General features: G+C 37.5%; 1 protein-coding gene and 1 pseudogene across 1 annotated transcript; one reads left to right on the top strand and one right to left on the bottom strand.

The window, feature by feature from the left end:
* On the bottom strand, positions 7,058 to 7,917 carry OR10T3P (olfactory receptor family 10 subfamily T member 3, pseudogene; annotated as a pseudogene).
* OR10K1 (olfactory receptor family 10 subfamily K member 1) lies at positions 18,058 to 18,999 on the top strand. Its single transcript, NM_001389961.1, has one exon. The coding sequence runs from the start codon at positions 18,058 to 18,060 to the stop codon at positions 18,997 to 18,999; it is 942 nt and encodes a 313-aa protein (NP_001376890.1).
* The last annotated feature ends 4,267 nt before the right edge of the window (positions 19,000 to 23,266 follow it).

Below are 23,266 nucleotides of genomic sequence, written 5' to 3'. Positions count from 1 at the left end.
TACCTAAATTTACATAGTTCTGTGAACTGAGAGACACTCCTTTCTTCTCTTTTTTTATTTCCTTTTCTTTCTTTACCAAAACTGTCACATTGAGGTCACAAAGGACTTCAACATGTCCGAAGTACTTTCCTCTTCCTTATAATAGGGTTCATTCTGATACCAGCTAACTTAATTTTCAAAGTTTGTTCAAAATGAATAAGAGAATATCATTGCAAATCTTAAATATTACACAAATATTAGTTCTGTAATTGTAATTTAGAGTTGAAAAGGGGAGACAGTTTTGAGAATATTTCCCTCATACTGCTTGGTATACTCCATTGATATCAGGAAGGGTATATAAGATAAAGATGATTTCCATTCCCAGGACTGAGAAAGGCATATTGCATTTTTGTCCTTGTGTCTTACTCAAGAGGATCTACAGAAAACTGGGGTCATAAATGTTATGTAAAGCTGTGACAAAGTAAAAATGCTAATTGCTCATTCCTGCCTGACTCTTTGCGACCCAGTAGACTGTGGCTCATCAGGCTCCTCTGTCCATGGAATTCTCCAGGCAAGAATACTGGAGCGGGTTGCCATTTCCTTCTCCAGGGGGCCTTCTTGATCCAGGGGATCGAATCCAATCCACATCTCTTATGTCTCCTGCATTGGTAGGCAGGTTCTTTACCACTAATGCCATGCTAGTGAAGCCAGACACAGAAGGACAAATTCCATTTGTAAATGTTATATAAAATAGTCAAATTCACAGAAAGAGGAAGTCAAATAGTGATTGCCAGGGCCTGGGGCAAGGAAGAGAAAGAGGAAATGGCTGTTCATCGGTGTTAAGTTTCAGTTATGTGAGATGAATGTGTTTTAGAGATCTGTTGTATAATATTGTGTCTGTAGCTAATATTTTGTTATTGTATACTTAAACATTTACTAAGAGGGTAGATCTCGCGTTTGTTGTTCTTACTAAAATGAAACAAAAGTTTTGTGAATAAAGTGTTGTTGAGTGTACTTTTGAATTAAATCAGAACCAAGACTGTGTCTGTGTAAATTTAGGAGAAGCAACGAGACAATTAATTTAAAATATGTATAAAATATACATTCATAGTTCTATAAAAGTTCATTTTAAAATGTCATTAATCCTGATTAACATTCTTTGGAGTCCTCATTCTTGGGTATGGCTATTTTTGTCTTTCACTGTCACTGCACCAATGTGGGCCCCTCACCCTTCTCTGTCTCTTACCTGAGCTGAGAAAGCACAGGTCCTGCTGGGGATTAGATGCTTACTCTTATTTCCTGTCCATTGTCCAGTTGCTCATTCCTGTAGGTGCTCAGTCCAATGTGTTGTCTGTTATTCATAGATGGGCCCCCGTTTGCCTCTCCCTTTCCCTAAGAAAAGCCAGAGGCACAGTGACTACAGGAGCTAGAATCCAGTTGAAATGGGAAATGGGAAAAAACCAAAACAGAGCAGAGGCTACTGGTCTCTACTCAGGGGTAGAGATATGATGATGGTCTGCAGACTAAGACCCAGACCAAAATCAAATGTAACTAATTTCTTCTTGACATTTTGTGCCAACTGACCAAAGACCACAAGTCATATCTAATAGTGACCACTGAAGTGTTGGCACTTTCATTGCATTTATTGGTAGTGGGAGGTTTCTCTGTGGGTCTCCTGATGCCAGAGTCATTGCCATGGAGATGTTGCACTGGGTTTAATTAAACAGCTGAATTGACTGTGGAAAGTAGAGGCAAGTTATCAAATGCCAAATTGCTCCAAATTGTACTCAAGCATTAGGGCTTAGGGAGTGGAAGTCTCTAAGCCACTCTCAGATGTAGCAGTTTTCAAAAATTGACTATTTTAAATTGGTTTCTCAATTTTATGTTACCAAAGGATTGAAAGGTGTAGTTCATGATGATACATTATAAAGCATGTTTGTTCAGTGTAAAATGTGCTTTTGCACTTATAATTGGGAATATATCTTTCTGTTAGGCTGAGAGGACCAAATGAGCAAGGTTGCTTTTACAGTAAAGGCCCAGGTCAGGAAAAGTTGAAAGGAGATTGATTTCACCATTAACCATGGAGTTCATTTTTTCTGCTCTTTATTTCATTATCCAGAAACTAATATAGCATACTGTTACACATGGGAGACATTAAAGATGTACTGAATGTTGGATGAATAAATGGTCACAGGTAGCATTATCCCTGGAAAAGGCAATGGCACCCCACTCCAGTACTCTTACCTGGAAAATCCCATGGATGGAGGAGCCTGGTAGGCTGCAGTCCATGGGGTTGCTAAGAGTAGGGAACGACTGAGCGACTTCACTTTCACTTTTCATTTTCATGCATTGGATAAGGAAATGGCACCCCACTCCAGTATTCTTGCCTGGAGAATCAAGGACAGAGGAGCCTAGTGGGCTGCCGTCTATGGGGTCGCACAGAGTCAGACACGGCTGAAGAGACTTAGCAGCAGCATTATCCCAATTATATAAATGACCTCTTAGTTTAAACAAAAATATCATCATTTATTTTCCAGTTTCCAAAATTTCTGGTTTCTACTTGCCTGTGGCTAAGCTAGAAATGGTTGATTTCAAAAGCAATGTCAATAAATGTTAAAGTCCCCTAACAATGGCTTGATGCATAGTAAGAATTCATCAACTATCTGATAAATTGAGAAATAATAATATTGAGAACAAACGTGAAAACAAAGGAATAACAAAAAATAAGTGAGATAGAGAAATAATGTCCCAAAAGAAGTAAGAAAAGTGAAATTTTAGATATCTGATTCTGAATGCCAAGCATTTTTGTTGTTGTTGTTGTTATTGGTGTCCATAATTTTTTACTCCAAATGCATGTAGTTTTTTTTTAAACTTTTTTAAAAGTTTTTTTTTTTTAAATTAACGTATGATAGAGATAGGAAAAGCTGTACATATTTAATGTATACAACTTGATGAATGTGATATAAGTATATATCCATGACCAGACAACCTTACCTGCCTCCTGCTAAAACTGTATGCAGGACTAGAAGCAACCATTAGAACCAGACATGGAAAAAGGCACTGGTTCCAAACTGGGAAAATAATGCATCAAGGCTGTATATTGTCACCCTGCTTATTTAACTTATATGCAGAGTATATCATGTGAAATGCCAGGCTGGATGAAACACAAGCTGGAATAAGATTACTGGGAGAAATATCAATAACTTCTGATATGCAAATGACACCACTCTTATGGCAGAAAGCAAAGAACTAAGAGCCTCATGCTGAAAGTGGAGAGTGAAAAAATTGGCTTAAAACTCAACACTCAAAAAATGAAGATCATGGCATCCAGTCCCATTACTTCATGGCAAATAGAAGGGGAAACAATGGAAATAGTGGCAGACTTAATTTTTTTCAGCTCCAAAATCACTGCAGATGTTGACTGCAGCTATGAAATTAAAAGACACTTGCTCCTTGGAAGAAAAGCTATGACCAACCTAGACAGCATATTAAAAAGCAGAGACATTACTTTGCCGACAAATGTCTGTCTAGTCAAAGCTATGGTTTTTCCAGTAGTCATGTATGGATGTGAGAGTTGGAACATAAAGAATTGATATTTTTGAACTGTGGTGTTGGAGAAGACTCTTGAGAGTCCCTTGGACTACAAGGAGAGCAAACCAATCAATCCTAAAGGAAATCAATCCTGAATATTCATTGGTGGGATTGATGGTTAACTTGAAGCTCCAATACTTTGGCCACCTGATGGAAAACACTGACTCATTAGAAAAGACCCTAATCGCAGGAAAGATTGGAGGCAGGAGGAGAAGAGGATGGCAGAGGGATGAGATGGTTGGATGGCATCCCTGACTCAATGGACATGAGTTTGAGCAAGCTCTGGGAGATGGTGAAGGACAGGCAAGCCTGGTGTGCTGCAGTCCATGGGGTCACAAAGAGTTGGACACAACTGAGCAATGAACAACAACATATATCCATGAAACAATCACCACCATCAAAACCATAGACATATTCATGACCTCCCAAAATTTTCTCTAGCTAACTTTATTATCACTTATTATTAACTGTGATAAGAAGACATAAGGCCTATCCTCTAAGCAAATTTTAAGTATACAATACACTACTGTTATCTCAAAGTAATATACTGCATAGTACATCTCCAGTTATATTGCTAACTGAAATTTTGTACCCTTTAACCAGTATCTCCACATTTCCTTTATTCCCATCATCCTATTGTCTGCTTCTATGAGTTTAACTATTTCACAGATTCCACACATAGGGAGATCATGCAGTATTTGTCTTTCTATGTCTGGCTTATTTCTCTTAGCATAACACTCTTGAAATTCACCCACACTGCGGCAAATGTTAGGCTTTCCTTTTTTTTTATATTGTGCCCTTACCACATTTTTTTTCTTTATCTATTTTCCTTGATACATACAATTAGGTTGTTTTCATATCTTTGCTATTGTGAATGGTGCTGCAATTAACATGGGAATGCAAGTATTGCTTTGGATTCTAATTTCAATTCCTTTCGATAACTGCCCCCAAAGTGGGATATCTAGATCACATGGTAGTTTTATTGTGAATTTTAAAAGAACTTCCATGCTGTTTTTCCTAATGTCTGTATCAATTTGTATTTCCACCAACAGTATACCAGAGTTCCCCTTTCTCCACATCCTTGCCAAGGTATTATCTTTTCATTGATAAAGGTCATTCTAACAGATGTGAGATGATATCTCACTATGGCTATAGTTTGCATATCCCTGATGATTAATGATTTTGAGTATTTTTTATACATCTTTGACTATTTGTCTTGTTTTCAAATTGGGGAAAGCATAGCCTCTATTAATGGTTTTAGGAAACACTGGATAGCAACATGCAAAATAATAAAATAGGACCCTTTTGCTATACCATACATAAAAATGAACTCAAAATGGATTAAAAACTTAAACATAAGGCCTGGAACTATAAAATCCTTAGTAAAAAAATATAGAAAAAGCTTCTTAACATTTGCTATTGCAGGCTTTTTTAATATGCCCCCAAAAGTACACATAACAAAAGCAAAAATAAGTAAGTAGAATTATGTCAAACAACTTCTGCACAGCAAACAAACAATCAAAAAATTAAAAAGACAATCTGTGAAATATAAAAATAGTTTTGCAAACAATGTATCTGGTAAAAGACTAATATCCAAAATATATAAGGAACTCATACAATTTAATAGCAAAAACAAAAAACCAAAAATTTTTATTAAAATTGCATAAATAAGCTGAGTAGAGATTTTTCCAGAGAGAACTATAAATGGATACACCCACTACTTGGAGTAATACCCCAAATTTTATTATATTTTAAATTTTGTTCTCATGTTAATTGAATTGCTTCATCCTGAAATTTCAGGAGGAGCAGGTAATGTTTACTAAGTCAGTCAGAAAATTGGATTTTTCCTGTAGTGTTTGATTCAAGATGAGTATGTGATCCAAATCTGTTAAAACACACACACACACACACACACATAAATCTGTTCAATCAGGATCCAGAAGATTCAGTATCCCAACTTTTGTTTTCACATCCAAGGAAGTGAATTATTTCTTCCTCTGGACTAGATTTTGTGAGCTAAAGTTGTCAGAGACTTCTGAGCTTAGGCTAAAAAAGTGGAGCCAAGACTGAAGAAGCAGATCTATGTGATGCATCCAGATAACTAAGGATGACTGAACTCTGTATCAAATGTGGGGCCCGAACCAGAGTAGTGCCGGACTTTTCAAGCTTACATAAACCACGTTATATTTTTTGTTATTGCCAGTTTGCGTTGGATTATCTTTTATTTGCAGCCCAAAGAATCTTAAATTATAAGACCTGATTGCATTTCATGACAGATTGAAGATGACTTACAGTATGTCCTATTAAGGCAAGCATTACTGTGTAAAAAATAAGAAATTAGAACAAAGGTAAATAATGATATCTTTGTGTGATATAATTTCTATAATTGAAATTTTAAGAGTGTCAAACTTAAATGTTCTCACCCAAAAAAGTAAAAAAAGGTAAATATGTAAGGTGATGCCCTTGTTAATTAACAAGATAGCAGGACTCTTTTTACAATGTATATCAGGCATCCCAATGTCACTTTAAATATTTAAAAAAAAATAATGATATCTTAATAAGGTAAATTTGGGAGGGAAAATTACATAGAAATGTATATAGTGAACAAACATATGTATTAAATTTAATCTTAAAATTAAACAACAAGGTTCATACTAGCTAATTCAAAACATACATAATTGAGTCTTATTGTTCTTAGATATAAAACATCTAAAGGATGTGATTTCCAATATTACTTCAAATAGAAGTATTGATCATATTGATTAAATCATAAATAACCATTGGATATCCAGGCAGAATAAAAGATCTAAAAAAAATTGTGACCACATCACACATTTAAATATCAGCCTAAATGAAAAGTGTACGTTTATCTACTCTCAGCCCGCTCAGATCTCTGGTTTCTATGAACCATCACTACGGATTTAAGAGTGGAGTCTCTATTTTGTACAACCCTCTAACTTTTCTGAAAGTAAACTCTGCTGGCTTTCAAAGCCAAACATTCTTGAGGTCATCATTCTGTCATAAGGCCCCTGATTTGGGGCTCAGCTCAGGCTTCTTACTTCTTATGGAGAATCTCTGTGATTGTAATAATAATCTGTCTGTGAGTTGCCCACTCAGGTCATCAGTTGTGATTCTTCTTGTGGTTGTGGTTCCTTCTTTATATCTTTAGTTGTAGAAGATCTTTCCTGCTAGCTTTCCAGCCTTTCTTATCAATAGTTGTAACTGATGAGATTATAAATACTATAATTTTGGTGTGTCTGTGGAAGGAGTTAAGTTCAGAGTCTTCCTACCCCACCATCTTGTCGAATCCACTCATAATGACTTTCTAATAAAAACTATTCAGGTAGCTTTAAGTCTTTCTTTCTATCTTTCTTTTTTGACACAAAAGATTTATTTGCCTATCAAATTGAAGTTCCATCCAGGACACTTTCATGAATATAACTTTGCCAACTTATCAACTCACACATATCATTTTAGGAAATGAGTACTATGAGAACCTTTTCAGAGCAGTCTTCCCTTCCTTATTCCTCAATGTGCAGGCAAGTTGTTTGAGTAGAGAGGGGATCACTGTATAGGTCGCTGCCACAAGCTGGTGTATGAGGAGTACAGGGATGCAAACCTCAATAGATAAATGAAGCACAGCCAGAGTGGACAATGACCACGGTGAGGTGGGAGGACCAGGTGGTAAAGCCTTTACACCTCCTTATAGAGAGATCTTGAGGATGGCGGAAACAATGAAGACATAGGAGATGAAGATCAGCACTAGGGGAACCAGCAACACCAGAATGCTGAGGAAGAAGATAGCCATCTCCTTCAGGTTAGTGTCTGTGTGGCCCAGTTTTATGACTGGGGAAATGTCACAGAATTGGTTGATCTGACTGGAGGTACAGAAGAGTACACTAAACACCAAGGTGTTGACAACCACAGAGATCAGGAAACCACAGAAGCTTGAGGCTGAAACCAGCATGCAGGTGGCACAGCTTGCAATGAGTGTGTAGTTGAGAGGGTTGCAGATGGCAGTATAGTGATCATAGCCCATCACAGCATTTAGAAAACAGTTGGTACATGCCAAGCCCACAAAGAAATAGAACAGGGAAGTAACTGTATTCTGAGAAAGAAATAGTATTGTGGAAACAAGTAGTCAGCATTTTGGTACAATGAGCAAGAAGTAACAGGTTTCAGAGCAGGAGAAGACAAAGAAAAAGAAGTACTGATCCAAAGGAATGACAGCCATGATGGTGGCATTGGCCATTAGAGTGGTCAGGTAGACCAGGAGGAAAACAAGAAGAGAAGGATCTGCAGATGTCCCAGCTTTAAGAAGCCTGTAAGGATGAACTTGATGGTCATATTCTGGTTCTACCTCACCAATAGGCACTGGGAATCAAACTCAGACATTGTTATATCCAGAACAGAAAGAATATGACAAAAGTGAGGTGCTTCCATGGAAACCACAAATGCATTTCTGTACAAAGCTAATGATACTGATATGAAAACAATTAGTAACAAGTTAAGCACACTAATAAAGGAAGGAGGAGAAAGCAGGAGGCATGAGAAGCAGTGACATAAGTTTTAAAATATCTAAGTTAGTGATATCTGAATGTTTATTTCTATAATTGTTCTCATTCTTTGTATTATGATTTGCATGGAAGATTCATACAAAGCACATTAAATCAATAAGTGATTTTAAGCTCATCTCATCCAATCCTGCCATTTTATGGAAGAAGAAAATTATTTACTTAATTGACATGTTAATACAAAGTTAATGAAAGGAGTAAAATAATGAACTTAGGAAATCAATCAAATATAGACTAAGGCAAAAGACATAAGAATCAATAAAACTTAAAGTTTAAAAAAAATTAAATCAACAGTCTTAGCTAAATTGACTCTACACGTGGACATAACCAGATGGTCAACACCGAAATCAGATTGATTATATTCTTTGCAGCCAAAGATGGAGAAACTTTATACAGTCAGCAAAAACAAGACTGGGAGCTGACTGTGGCTCAGATCATGAACTTCTAATTGCCAAATTCAGACTTAAATTGAAAAAGTAGAGAAAACCACTAGACCATTCAAGTGAAGTCACTCAGTCACGTCCGATCCTTTGCGACCCCATGGACGGTAGCCTACCAGTCTCCTCATCCATGGAATTTTTCAGGCAAAAATACTGGAGTGGGTTGCCATTTCCTTCTCCAGGGGATCTTCCCGACCCAGGGATCGAACTCGGGTCGGCCGCACTGTGGGCAGATGCTTTACCATCTGAGCCACCAGGGAAGCCAGCAGATCAGACCATTCAGGTATGACCTAAATCAAATCCCTTATGATTATAGAGTGGAAGTGAGAAATAGATTTAAGGGACTAGATCTGATAGACAGAGTGCCTGATGAACTATGGACGGAGGTTCGTGATATTGTACAGGAGACAGGGATCAAGACCATCCCCATGAAAAAGAAACACAAGAAAGCAAAATGGCATCTGAGGAGGCCTTACAAATAGCTGTGAAAAGAGGAGAAATGAAAAGCAAAGGAGAAAAGGAAAGATATAAGCATCTGAATGCAGAGTTCCAAAAATAGCAAGGAGAGATAAGAAAGCCTTCCTCAGCCATCAGTGCAAAGAAATAGAGGAAAACAACAGAATGGGAAAGACTAGAGATCTCTTCAAGAAAATTAGAGATACCAAGGGAACATTTCCTACAAAGATAGGCTCGATAAAGGACAGAAATGGTATGGACCTAACAGAAGCAGAAGATATTAAGAAGAGGTGGCAAAAATACACAAAAAAACAAAAAAGATCTTCACAACCTAGATAATCACGATGGTGTGATCACTCACCTAGAGCCAGACATCTTGGAATGCGAAGTCAAGTGGCCTTAGAAAATGTCATTACAAACAAAGCTAGTGGAGGTGATGGAACTCCAGCTGAGCTATTTCAAATCCTGGAATATGATGCTGTGAAAGTGCTGCACCCAATATGCCAGCAAATTTGGAAAACTCAGCAGTGGCCACAGGACTGGAAAAGGTCAGTTTTTGTTCCAGTCCCAAAGAAAGGCAATGCCAAAGAGTGCTCAAACTACCACACAATTGCACTTATCTCACACGCTAGTAAAGTAATGCTCAAAATTCTCCAAGCCAGGCTTCAGCAATATGTGAGCTGTGAACGTCCAGGTGTTCAAGCTGGTTTTAGAAAAGGCAGAGGAACCAGAGATCAAACAGCCAACATCTGCTGGATGATCAAAAAAGCAAGAGAGTTCCAGAAAAACATCTATTTCTGCTTTATTGACTATGCCAAAGCCTTTGACTGTGTGGATCACAATAAACTGTGGAAAATTCTGAAAGAGATGGGAATACCAGACCACCTGACCTGCCTTGAGAAACCTATATGCAGGTCAGGAAGCAACAGTTAGAACTGGGCATAGAATAACAGACTGGTTACAAATAGGAAAAGGAGTACGTCAAGCCTGTAAAACGCTGGGCTGGAAGAAGCACAAGTTGGAATCAAGATTGCTGGGAGAAATATCAAATACCTCAGATCTGCAGATGACACCACCCTTATGGCATAAAGTGAAGAGGAACTAAAAAGCCTCTTGATGAAAGTGAAAGAGGAGAGTGAAAATGTTGGCTTAAAGCTCAACATTCAGAAAATGAAGATCATGGAATCCAGTCCCATCACTTCATGGCAACTAGATGGGGAAACAGTGGAAACAGTGGCTGACTTTAGTATTGGGGCTCCAAAATCACTGCAGATGGTAATTGAAGCCATGAAGTTAAAAGACACTTACTTCTTGGAAGGGACGTTATGACCAACCTAGATAGTATATTCAAGAGCAGAGACATTTTTTGCCAACAAAGGTCCGTCTCATCAAGGCTATGGTTTTTCCAGTAGTCATGTATGGATGTGAGGGTTGGACTGTGAATAAAGCTGAGCACCAAAGATTGATGCTTTTGAACTGTGATGTTGGAGAAGACTCTTGAGAATCCCTTGGACTGCAAGGAGATCCAACCAGTCCATTCTAAAGGAGAGTGTTCTTTGGAAGGACTGATGCTAAAGCTGAAACTCCAGTACTTTGGCCACCTCATGCGAAGAGTTGATTCATTGGAAAAGATTCTGATGCTGGGAGGGATTGGGGGCAAGAGGAGAAGGGGATGACAGAGGATGAGATGGCTGGATGGAATCACTGACTCGATGGACGTGAGTCTGAATGAACTCCGGGAATTGGTGATGGATGGGGAGGCCAGGCGTGCTGCAATTCATGGGGTCGCAAAGAGTAGGACATGACTGAGCGACTGATCTGAACTGAACTAGCTAAATTAAATAGGAAAAAAGGGAAGACTCAAATAAAATCAAAGAAACAAAAGAAGAGATGTTGTAATATATGCCTCAGAATGTTAAAAGAGTAATAAAAGAATATTATCACCGACTGTGTACTTCTAAATTGGGTAATTTAGAAGAAATTAATAAATTTATAGAAACATCAATCTACCAAAACTGTGTCAAGAAGAAACAGAAACTTTAAGTAGACAAAAACTGATAAAGATATTAATCAGTAGTCAAAAATCTCCCAATAAAGAAAAATCCAAGATCAGATCGTTTTCTGAGCTAATTTTACCAAGCATGCAAAGAAAAATTGATACAACCCTTATTAAATGCTTCAAAAAAACAGAAGAAGGAACACTTTCAAATTTAAATAATGAGGCTAACATCATCCTGATACCAATACCAGATAAAGACAACAGAAAAACTACAAGCCAACTTCCCTAAAGAGCATAGATGGAAAAAATCTCAACCAAATACTAGGAAACTAAATACAAGAGAACATTACATTTGTTATATTTTATTCTAATGATACAAGGGTGGTTGAAGATGTACAAATCAGTCAATGTGCTGTACCACATTAATGAAATAAAAAGCACCATCAAATAAATATATGTAGAAAAAGTATTTGACAAAGTTCAACATCTAGTCATGATTAAAACTCTCCAAATAGTTATAGAACTTACTTTGACACAGTAAAGTTGGTATACAAAAAGCCCACAGCTTAATCATAATCAATGAGAGAAAATGTAAAGCTTGTTATCTAAGACTGGTACAGTGGAAAGGATTCCCACTTTCATCACTCCTATTCAGCAAAGTACTAGAAGTCCTAGTCAGAACAAGGAAAAGAAATTGAAGGCAACCAAATCAGAATGAGAAAAGTATTTCTATTTGCAGGTGATGCAAACATATACATAGAAAACTCTAACAATTCAATCAGAAAATGTGTATTAAAACTAATAAACAAATTTAGTAAAGTAGCAAGATACAGAATCAACATAAAACCAGGTATGTTTCTATACACTGTCAATAAATTATCCAAAAAAGAAATTAAGAAAATAACCCCATTCATAATAGCAACAGACAGAATAAAACATTTAGGAATTAAATTAGCCAAAGAGGTGAAAAACTTGTACACTGGTAATTGTAAAATACTGAAGAAGGAAATGAATGAAGAAACATGAAAGAAAAGACATCTAACCAACAGATAAATGGAAAGACATGCAGCATTCACAGGCTGAAAGAATTTATATTGTTAAAATGTCTATATTACCCAATGTGATCTACCAACTAAGTTCAATTCCTATGAAAATCCTATTGACATTTTTTAAAGAAATAGGAAAAAAAAAAAACCTTGAAATTAAATATAGAACCACAAAAGACATGGAATAGCCAAAGCAATCTTGAAGAACAAAGGTTGAGGCCTCACTCTTTAAGATTTAAAAATATATTACAAAGCTACAGTATTCAAAATGGTATGCCATTGGCAAAGTAAAAAACACAGAGACCAAAGGAATTGAATAGAAAGCACAGAACTAAATCCATCCATTTATGGTCTATGTATAACTTGCAGATCTATAATTTACATTTAAATTTTTGCATTAAGCAAAACATTTTCAGAAAAATAAAATCAATTATATAGTAATTATAAAACATAGGATCAATATCCTAACTAGTGTAAAAATCTCCTTTCCATCTGTGGATGATTTGTAAAGAGAACATAGTAGACTCAAGTAACCAAGGGCAAGTTTCAACTTCTGTTTTTGTGTTTCCTGATAGAAGCAACACTCCTTGGAAAAATAACACCTCTAAACTATGAATCCCAATATTATGTAAGTCATTAGAGGTAATAATGAAAAGAATCATTTCCACCCCCCCCCCATTACATTGATTCACAGATATAACATATTATTGCTTTTGGAGAATAGGCACAATACATTGTTTGCTAGCTCAGAGTATACACTGCTTTAAGTAGACCTATGGGGTTCCATCATGTCTTGTCACACAGGTGGTGCTTTGCCTGAGCCTTCAGTAAGCCATTTTATTTTATATTATGACAGCTACTTCTAAGTGATGTGTACATAGAGAGAGCCTGGTTTCTCAGTTTTATTTACTAATTACAATGGTCTTACTGATTTGTGAGGTAACTCCAGATCAGATCAGTCGCTCAGTCGTGTCCAACTCTTTGTGACCCCATGAATCGCAGCACGCCAGGCCTCCCTGTCCATCACCAACTCCCGGAGTTCACTCAGACTCATGTCCATCGAGTCAGCGATGCCATCCAGCCATCTCATCCTCTGTCATCCCCTTCTCCTCTTGCCCCCAATCCCTCCCAGCATCAGAGTCTTTTCCAATGAGTCAACTCTTCGCATGAGGTGGCCAAAGTACTGGAGTTTCAGCTTTAGCATCATTCCTTCCAAAGAAATCCCAGGGCTGATATCCTTTAGAATGGACTGGTTGGATCTCCTTGCAGTCCAAGGGACTCTCAAGAGTCTTCTCCAACACCACAGTTCAAAAGCATCAATTCTTTGGCACTCAGCCTTCTTCACAGTCCAACTCTCACATCCATACATGACCACAGGAAAAACCATAGCCTTGACTAGACGAACCTTTGTTGGCAAAGTAGTTAGTGAGGTAATTACGCAAAGACAAATTTTCCAAATATACATAGATCAATTTCAGAGATCTCCTTTTTGCTTCTTTGTAATATTTAACTCTTCCTATTCTAGAAGCAAGCTCTTTTTTTTTAAATTTTATTTTGTTTTTTAACTTTACAATATTGTATTGGTTTTGCCATATATCAAAATGAATCCACCACAGGTATACATGTGTTCCCCATCCTGAACCTTCCTCCCTCCTCCCTCCCCATACCATCCCTCTGGGTCATCCCAGTGCACCAGCCCCAAGCATCCAGTATCGTGCATCGAACCTGGACTGGAGACTCTCTTTTTTATTACTAAGGCATCTGACTATTGGGTCAAGTGAACCACTATATCACTTGTCATTTTTCAAAAGTGTCTTATTATTCCATGTAAACTATAAATTTGTATTGTTAGGTTGCTTTCACAATTTATGGTAGAGTTTGGATTAGAATTATATTGATTTTGGATTAGCTTGGATGAAATTGACAACTATATATATCTAGTTATTCTAGTAAAAATTTTTAAAATAGCAAGAAATTTAATGATAATGCTCAACTAGATTTTAACAATACACTTGCCAAAAATTTAGATTTTTGCAGAACACGCCTATGTTCCTACTTAGAATTTCTATGAACAAGGATCTGAGAAGATAAATTTGCAATTATGCCCTCCTTTGACTCATAAATAAAGCTGAGACTCACTGGACAAACATACTCGTTTCCTGATGTAAAATTCAATGAAAAATTTCCTCTTGATCTTTGCATTACAGTCTTAATTGTGGTGATTTCTCCTTCAGAATCCTTAACAAATGGACTCAACTTCCAGTGAAGACAGGGGCCAATTATCCTTATGGCTCCTACTCCCCAGGTTCCTCAACTAAAGCCAGCTTGTGACATTATTTTTCCATAATGACCTTACACTTCCAATAAACCCCAGGACAATGTCTCCAAGGCAATAGATCAAGCCTCAGGAGTCCAGCAATCACAGCATATGCTTCTAATAACCACACCCCATGTTGGTCATCAGAATTTCTAAAGATAATGATTTTGCCTGGAAATGCTGAGAGTCCTTATGAACAGGGGAGGCTACCTCTGTTAATACAGAGGAGAGCTTCTGTCTCAAGGCAGATTCACACTCTTCTGCTGATATTTCTTCAAGTACTGATCTTTGGCTTCACATCTACTTGTCAAGGGATCCTAGATTCTGAATAGCTGCTTCTGTCTGAGTTGAAAGGAGAGCAATGTAGGTATTTGTTGAGCCATGAGAAATATCGATCTAGTTAATCTGGGGCTTTGTGGGGTCTAAACCTTGGTGAGTGGTAGTATTGTCAACACATACTTACTGAACCTGCACTTCTCTATTTGCTGTGTACTTATGGATATGTTTTTAGCTATAATTGAAACCTGATACTTAAGCTCCATTTTAGTAAGGAAATTCAGGATTTTCATGTGTATCTAAGAAAACAAAAATTCCACTTCTTTAATATCTGAGACTGTGTACATGATTTCTCTCAGTTAATTGATTGATTAATGTTTTCCCTAAGTATTTGAAAACATCAAAAATTTTGCATCTGAAAAATGATAGATTTGCCCCTTTTTGAGGTACCTGGTAGCCTGGATTATTGGGTCAGTATTTAATCCTAAACTATATAAAATTCCTTGAAGCATCTAAAGAGTTACAAAAATAAGTGCAGAAATGTCATCTCTAAGGATCATAACCTGAATTCCATCCCTAGGTTCTAAAATATCATAAAGGGAGTTTAGGGATCATCTAACTAGAGAGTTTTGGACTTTCTCAGTTGAAATGTCTTTTGAGAGTCAGTAATGAACTCTTAGCTTAAGTCAAAACTTCTTCTACAGGATATTATTTTAAGAACCTCTGGTTAAGTACTTTCTGTTTATTACAGTTATTGCCATGTTACATTTAATTTTAAAAATAAACTGAATACACATGTTAAGTACTTTGACAAAGTCACATAAAGCTATACCTGAAATATAGATCTCCAATTGAGGCATCTTTAACCTTAATTTTACAGCCTGTGAGTTTTCGGCTGGAAGATCTTTTTAATCTTCTACTCTTAAATCTTTCTATCTCTAGTACTGATATAACACACTGTGGTGGTCTTTGATGTCTTCTTGGGCAGAGGGGTCTGCCTTCTCGGATATACTTTGCCAGTGGGTCTCTGTAAATCATGGAAAGGGCACGTAACTCATGTTACTCACTTAGAGTAACTAATCAACTTATGAGTAACTAATTGATGAGTTACTCATCAATCATGTAACTCATTTAGAACACAGGGTTATATTAATAGTATAAAAAATGTCATCTAATTGAAATCAGCTGCCCTTATGAGTCTGAGTGATAAATGATACAGTTTTTTTGGGGGGGCGGGGTATTGGATAAATACAGGTGCTCCTTCAGTACCACATAATTCTAACTTCTGTGGTCTACTCTACAATTTATATTCAGTGGCATGGGAATATAGTAAGAATTAGATATGGATTAGTTGACAGTAGATCCAGAAAACTCTTGGGAAAATGATAAGAAAATGATAAGCAATGATCATAAATTGAGATTTCCCTCAGTATTTTGAAAGAGACAGAAATCCTTTTACCCAGATAGAGATATTATACAGATAAACTGCCTTATTGGTTTGCAATTTCTTCATGTAAAAAACATATATATATATATATATATTATATTTAAGTATACATATATATATATATATATATATATATATATATATATATATATACTGCTAAGTCGCTTCAGTCGTGTCCGACTCTGTGCGACCCCAGAGATGGCAGCCCACCAGGCTCCCCCATCCCTGGGATTCTCCAGGCAAGAACATTGGAGTGGGTTGCCATTTCCTTCTCCAATGCATGAAAGTGAAAAGTGAAAGTGAAGTCGCTCAGTCGTGTCCGACTCTTCGCGACCCCATGAACTGCAGCCTACCAGGCTCCTCCGCCCATAGAATTTTCCAGGCAAGAGAACTGGAGTAGGGTGCCATTGCATTCTCCTATATATGTATATATATGTATATAATGGCGATATACATATATTTACATTCTTTATATGTAATAAAAATACCTCTACAGTTACAGAATGAAAAAAAAAATTCCCTGTCATTTGTGTTAAAGGACTTTAAAATTAGCATGTATATCTTAATATTAACTTCAAATCATTACATCTACTAAGTTTATGATCAATTTATAGTAATTGAGAAAGAAAAAAACATATCTTTTCAGAAATTTCCGATTGCCTGACTTAAGGTCTAGAAAGTCAAGATTTGCTATTGTCATAAAAAATGCAAAAACAAAAATTTCTGGTAGTGGATGCAAGTAATTCCTCAACACAAAATGATGTAAAAGTTTAAATATACTGAAAAGTGCATAAACAAAGGCTAGTTACAACCAATAAATGCTAAATGATTTTGTACCCAAGAAGCATTTTATTTGCTTCTTAGGCTTTAACAGTTGGGGAATACACCCATGATAAAAGTATCTGATATAAGCCCTAAAAACGAATTTAAAATAGCAGTTTGCAAACTGGATGTAGTAGCAGAATATTAAAAAGGAATCTTATTGTCATAACCATATGAAAAATATATAAAGCTTGTGATTTGATTAGGAGTTGTAATCCTGGAAAACTGTCCAATTGTCTCATTCTCTGTCACTCTGTATGACATTTTTGCAAAGCTCTATTTTCCTGAGGCATCTTAGAATGGGGGAAGATGAAGTGTGTTTAAAATGCCACAAAGTACATGAGATTCTTTTTAACAGCCTGATGATTCTTTTCCTAGAAAAAGGAGAAACTTTTCTTTAAATTAATGTTGTTTTCTGTTCCACTCTTGCTCAGTGCTCTAGGTTGTGGAACTTCTGGCAATGTTCCTAGTTGGTCTGAAAACTATTTTTTTTTTCTTTTTCATATTCTTTTGTCTATTGACATAAAATTTGACATAAAATTGTCATAATGAGTAACTGACATAAGGTATATGATAGTCTTACCACTAATCTTATAACAAGCTGTCAATGACACAAATCTCCCCACACTTTTATTCAGAGATCATCTAATTCTTCCTGTCCCTTCCCATTTTGTGGTTGGTTATCTAAAGTTCACCTACTGTGTCTAAACATCTCATTCTTTATTCTACTTTCTGATCAAGCTCAGATAGTTGAAGTTTAACATGTTTTTCACCTTTGGAGAGCTACATTCCTTTGGCTTGTAGTGAGCAAGAAAAACATAGTAATTCATAAGTACAGGGAAAAATAATTTCAGGTAACTCTTTAATCCTTAGCTAGAGAGATAACATGTTATTGGTCTTGGCAAAAAGTCTATTAATTGGTTGTCAGTTACTCTGTTCCACATATAGCCTTAATTCTTATTTTGGCAGGTGTTTTTTAGAGGGAATCAATGAGTTCCATCAACAGTTTGGAGATGCCTGCCACCTGAAGACTTTGTGCTCAGTTCCCCATGCACATCTTCATCTCTGAATTCTGGCCTCGGGCTCTGGCTCTCCTGTATTGCAGTGACCATGGAGTGGGTCAATGAGACCTTGGTGAGAGAGTTTGTCTTCCTTGGCTTCTCATCTCTGGCTGGGCTGCAGCAGCTACTCTTTGCTGTCTTCTTGGTGGTCTACCTCTTCACCCTGAGCACCAATGCCATCATCATCTCCACCATTGTGCTGGACAGAGCCCTCCACACCCCCATGTACTTCTTCCTTGCTGTACTCTCCTGTTTTGAGACTTGTTATACCTTCATCATTGTACCTAAGATGCTGGTTGATCTGCTGGCCCAGAAGAAGACCATTTCTTTTCTAGGTTGTGCTATCCAGATGTTTTCCTTCCTCTTTCTAGGTTGCTCTCACTCTTTCCTGCTGGCAGCCATGGGTTATGATCGCTATGTGGCCATCTGTGACCCTTTGCGCTATACAGTGCTCATGGATTATGGGATGTGTTTGGGACTAGTGGCCGCTGCCTGTGCCTGTGGCTTCACTGTGTCACTGGTCACCACCTCACTAGTATTTCACCTGCCATTCCACTCCTCCAATCAGCTCCATCACTTCTTCTGTGATATCTCTCCTGTCCTCAAGCTGGCATCTCATTACTCTCGTCTCAGTCAGTTGGTCATATTCATGCTTGGTGTATTTGCCTTGATTATTCCCCTGTTACTTATCCTGGTCTCCTACATCCGCATCATCTCTGCCATTCTAAAAATCTCATCCTCTGTTGGAAGATACAAGGCCTTCTCTACCTGTGCCTCCCATCTCATTGTGGTAACTGTTCATTATGGTTGTGCCTCTTTCATCTACTTAAGGCCCAAATCCAATTACTCTTCAAGTCAAGATGCCCTAATATCTGTGTCTTATACAATCCTCACTCCATTGTTCAATCCAATGATTTACAGTCTAAGAAATAAGGAATTCAAATCAGCTCTTCGAAGAGCAATGGTCCAGACTTCATATCCTGTTAATTAAAGAACTAGTTTTTACAACTGTTCAGTTAATTGTAAGCCTTTTATGTGCCAAGTAAAATGTGCTTTCAAATATTTTTTATTTAAATGACAGTTTTCATATGAAAAGAATGGGACTCAAAGAAGTTAAGATATTCTGGTTATCTGCCATGAGTAATACTCTAAGAAGGCCATGCAGACATGAAAATATAATTCATTTCTAGAATAAATTTCATTTTATTTCATTCCTATAAAGATTAGTCATTCAAAAACAAATATATCAGTTAATGAGAGCAAAGATGCAACCAAGCTATTTAGTTCAAAGAATAGAAGAAAAGATAACTATCTATTCTCTACCCCTCCTGTTATCAGTTCTCCCTTTCCTGAAGACAACAGGTAACCTTGGTCCCTTTCATTCTACAACAAACTTTAGTGCCCCTTTTTGTTTCCTGATTCTTTCACTCCCAGCTCAATCTACATGTTGAAATGGCTTTGCCTTTACTTGGGGTTGTTCTGTTCTTCCCTTGTTTGAGATTGAAAGCTTATTATGGAGTTTCCTTCCTATGTATGTTTATGCTATTTTAATATTATCCTATCATAGCCTCCAAATTTATACCCTGAATGCTATATCTATTTACTCTCTTCAAGGCAGATAATAACACTGAATAATTGATGAAGCATTTCAAGTAGTCTAAACAAAGGAGTTGAGTCAATATTAATAGAGTGAAGAGCATGAGTTTTTTAATGATCAGAAAATCCATGGAAAATTCCTTCGGTGACTCTACTTTCCATAGAGGATGATGTCAAGAATTCCCTGTTAGCAAGGATTTATCACCTAATCCCTGCCTGCTTTTGTGGCATTATTATTTCTAACATTCAGATCAGATCAGATCAGATCAGTCGCTTTGTCATGTCCGACTCTTTGCGACCCCATGAATCGCAGCACGCCAGGCCTCCCTGTCCATCACCAACTCCCGGAGTTCACTCAGACTCACGTCCATCGATTCAGTGATGCCATACAGCCATCTCATCCTCTGTCATCCCCTTCTGCTCCTGCTCCCAATCCCTCCCAGCATCAGAGTCTTTTCCAATGAGTCAACTCTTTGCATGAGGTGGCCAAAGTACCGGAGTTTCAACTTTAGCATCATTCCTTCCAAGGAAATCCCAGGGCTGATCTCTTTCAGAATGGACTGGTTGGATCTCCTTGCCGTCCAAGGGACTCTAAAGCGTCTTCTCCAACACCACAGTTCAAAAGCATCAATTCTTCGGCACTCAGCCTTCTTCACAGTCCAACTCTCACATCCATACATGACCACAGGAAAAACCAAAGCCTTGACTAGACAAACCTTTGTTGGCAAAGTAATGTCTCTGCTTTTGAATATGCTATCTAGGTTGGTCATAACTTTCCTTCCAAGGAGTAAGCGTCTTTTAATTTCATGGCTGCAGTCACCATCTGTAGTGATTTTGGAGCCCAGAAAAATAAAGTCTGACACTGTTTCCACTGTTTCCCCATCTATTTCCCATGAAGTGGTGGGACCGGATGCCATGATCTTCGTTTTCTGAATATTGAGCTTTAAGCCAACTTTTTCACTCTCCACTTTCACTTTCATCAAGAGGCTTTTGAGTTCCTCTTCACTTTCTGACATAAGGGTGGTGTCATCTGCAGATCTGAGGTTATTGTGATTTCTCCTGGCAATCTTGATTCCAGCTTGTGTTTCTTCCAGTCCAGCGTTTCTCATGATGTACTCTGCATATAAGTTAAATAAGCAGGGTGACAATATACAGCCTTGACGTACTCCTTTTCCTATTTGGAACCAGTCTGTTGTTCCATGTCCAGTTCTAACTGTTGCTTCCTGACCTGCATACAAATTTCTCAAGAGGCAGATCAGGTGTTCTGGTATTCCCATCTCTTTCAGAGTTTTCCACAGTTTATTGTGATCCACACAGTCAAAGGCTTTGGCATAGTCAATAAAGCAGAAATAGATGTTTTTCTGGAACTCTCTTGCTTTTTCCATGACCCAGCAGATGTTGGCAATTTGATCTCTGGTTCCTCTTTTTTCTAAAACCAGCTTGAACATCAGGAAGTTCATGGTTCACATATTGCTGAAGCCAGGCTTGGAGAATTTTGAGCATTACTTTACTAGCGTGTGAGATGAATGCAATTGTGTGGTAGTTTGAGCATTCTTTGGCATTGCCTTTCTTTGGGATTGGAACAAAAACTGACCTTTTCCAGTCCTGTGGCCACTGCTGAGTTTTCCAAATTTGCTGGCATATTGAGTGCAGCTCTTTCACAGCATCATCTTTCAGGATTTGGAATAGCTCAACTGGAATTCCATCACCTCCACTAGCTTTGTTGGTAGTGATGCTTTCTAAGGCCCACTTGACTTCACATTCCAGGATGTCTGGCTCTAGGTCAGTGATCACACCATCGTGATCATTATTATTATCCATTTCTCAGATGTGCCTCATCATGAACTTTGAAGTTCGTGTATTATTTACTGGTCCTCAAAGTGACACTATTCTGTGTTCTGCCATGGTTTCTCATGTGCTGCTTCTTTTTGGAATGATATTAAAAAGGAGTGATGGAAACACTTTTAGGTGCATGGCTGCCTGTGTGGATGAGTTAATTCACCAAGATGGGACATGAAGGAAGCTGAGCAAGTTTGGCAGCAAAAGATGGTAGAATAGGGCAAGGCTATTCTACAAACATCCCTTTGGTTCCAGGCATTATATGAGGAACAGTGTATACAAGGTCATGTATAATGAATTTGAATTTCCTGAAGGCCACAGATTTTATATAAATACAGCATTGTCAACACTGTTTGGTTTTCTTCAATATTCTTTCATTGAAATGATTCTGAGATGAAATATAAAGGATTTTTTCCTTCCACAGAAGGGTGGAATATCTAAGCCAGAAAGATCTCAGAATTCTATCTTACTTTCATGGGAGTAATTTTGCTTAGCTCTGTTCAATAGCTTGAATAGCCCTGTTCAATAGACTCCCTGACTGCATTTTTTCGGTCATTACAGCAAATTATGCCTTTGTTCACAAAGGGATGGAGTGAGGTAACACGAAGGCATATGCATAAATCCATTCTTAATACAAATAACACCACTAAAAGAATAAACCATACATTTGGATTCTTGTGAAAAAGGGAAGTATTACAAATTTCTGTTTCAGATAATGTGGGACTAAAAGTCAAAACTTACTGGGCATAGACTTAAGTATTTCTCAACTCTAACAGAAAATCTTACAGCCTTACAGTGACAATCTTGAGGTCTTTACTCTGAGGCAATACTTTCCTGAAGTACCTTGAATTTGATCTTTCCCTTGAAGCCATTTCTTATTTTCAGAATCTTTGATGGAGAGATTAGGGATGGTATGAGGAAACGTTTCATTTTCAAGCCTGGCACTTTCTTTCACCTTACTAGAAATTTCTCATGAGTTTACTAAATATTTTTTCCGTATTCCAAGCTATAAAAATGCAAACTTTCCAAGAAAGTACATAAATGCTCCCCCCCTTTTTTTTGTTTGATTATTGTTTTGTTTCTACTCTTTGCAATTCCATGGACTGAGACTTCCAAGCTCCTCTGTCCATGGGATATCCCAGGCAAGAATAGTGGTGTAGGTTGCTGTTTCCTCTCCAGGGGATCTTCATGACCCAGGGATCAAATCTGTGTCTCCTGTTTAGCATGTATCACTGAGCCACCTGGGAAGCCCGTTTTGTCCCAAACTATATAACCACTTCCTCTCTGTCCTTAAACTGCTTGCCATCGGTTGCCTCAAGGTTCTTACACCTTTCAGTGATAGATACCTAAAGCAATTACAGATTTTCCTACCATCCACTGCAAACTCAATGCCATATTTTTAAGTTTAAGTTATAATATCACCTTGACTTTAGATACCAAATTCTGTTTTAGCTATTTATTACCATTTAGCAAACTAGCCAGAAGTTTAGCTAAGATAAAAACAGTTACTTATTTTACACACAAATCCACAGTTTTGGCAGGCCTTCATGTGACAACTTGTATCTACTCTTTGTGAGGTCATGATGGTTGGCCCATCTTTGGCTGAAGGGTCATTTACAAAATTGCTCACTTATGTGGCTGGTTAGTTCATATTAAATGTTGATTGTGGGGAAATTTGGGGCTGTTCAGTGTTGGTTTCTTACCACAAGGGTTTTATAAGGCTGCTTGGGCTTGCTCAAAACATGGTGCCCAGAGAAGGAGATCAAGATAGGAGAGAAGTAGAAAACCCAGAGATAAACCCGTGCACCTATGAGAAAGTTATC

The sequence above is a fragment of the Bos taurus genome, chromosome 3, assembly GCF_002263795.3.
Source record: "Bos taurus isolate L1 Dominette 01449 registration number 42190680 breed Hereford chromosome 3, ARS-UCD2.0, whole genome shotgun sequence".
Taxonomy (NCBI): Eukaryota; Metazoa; Chordata; class Mammalia; order Artiodactyla; family Bovidae; genus Bos; species Bos taurus.
Note: the sequence above shows the minus strand (reverse complement) of the source record. Positions and strands in the feature narration are given on the sequence as shown.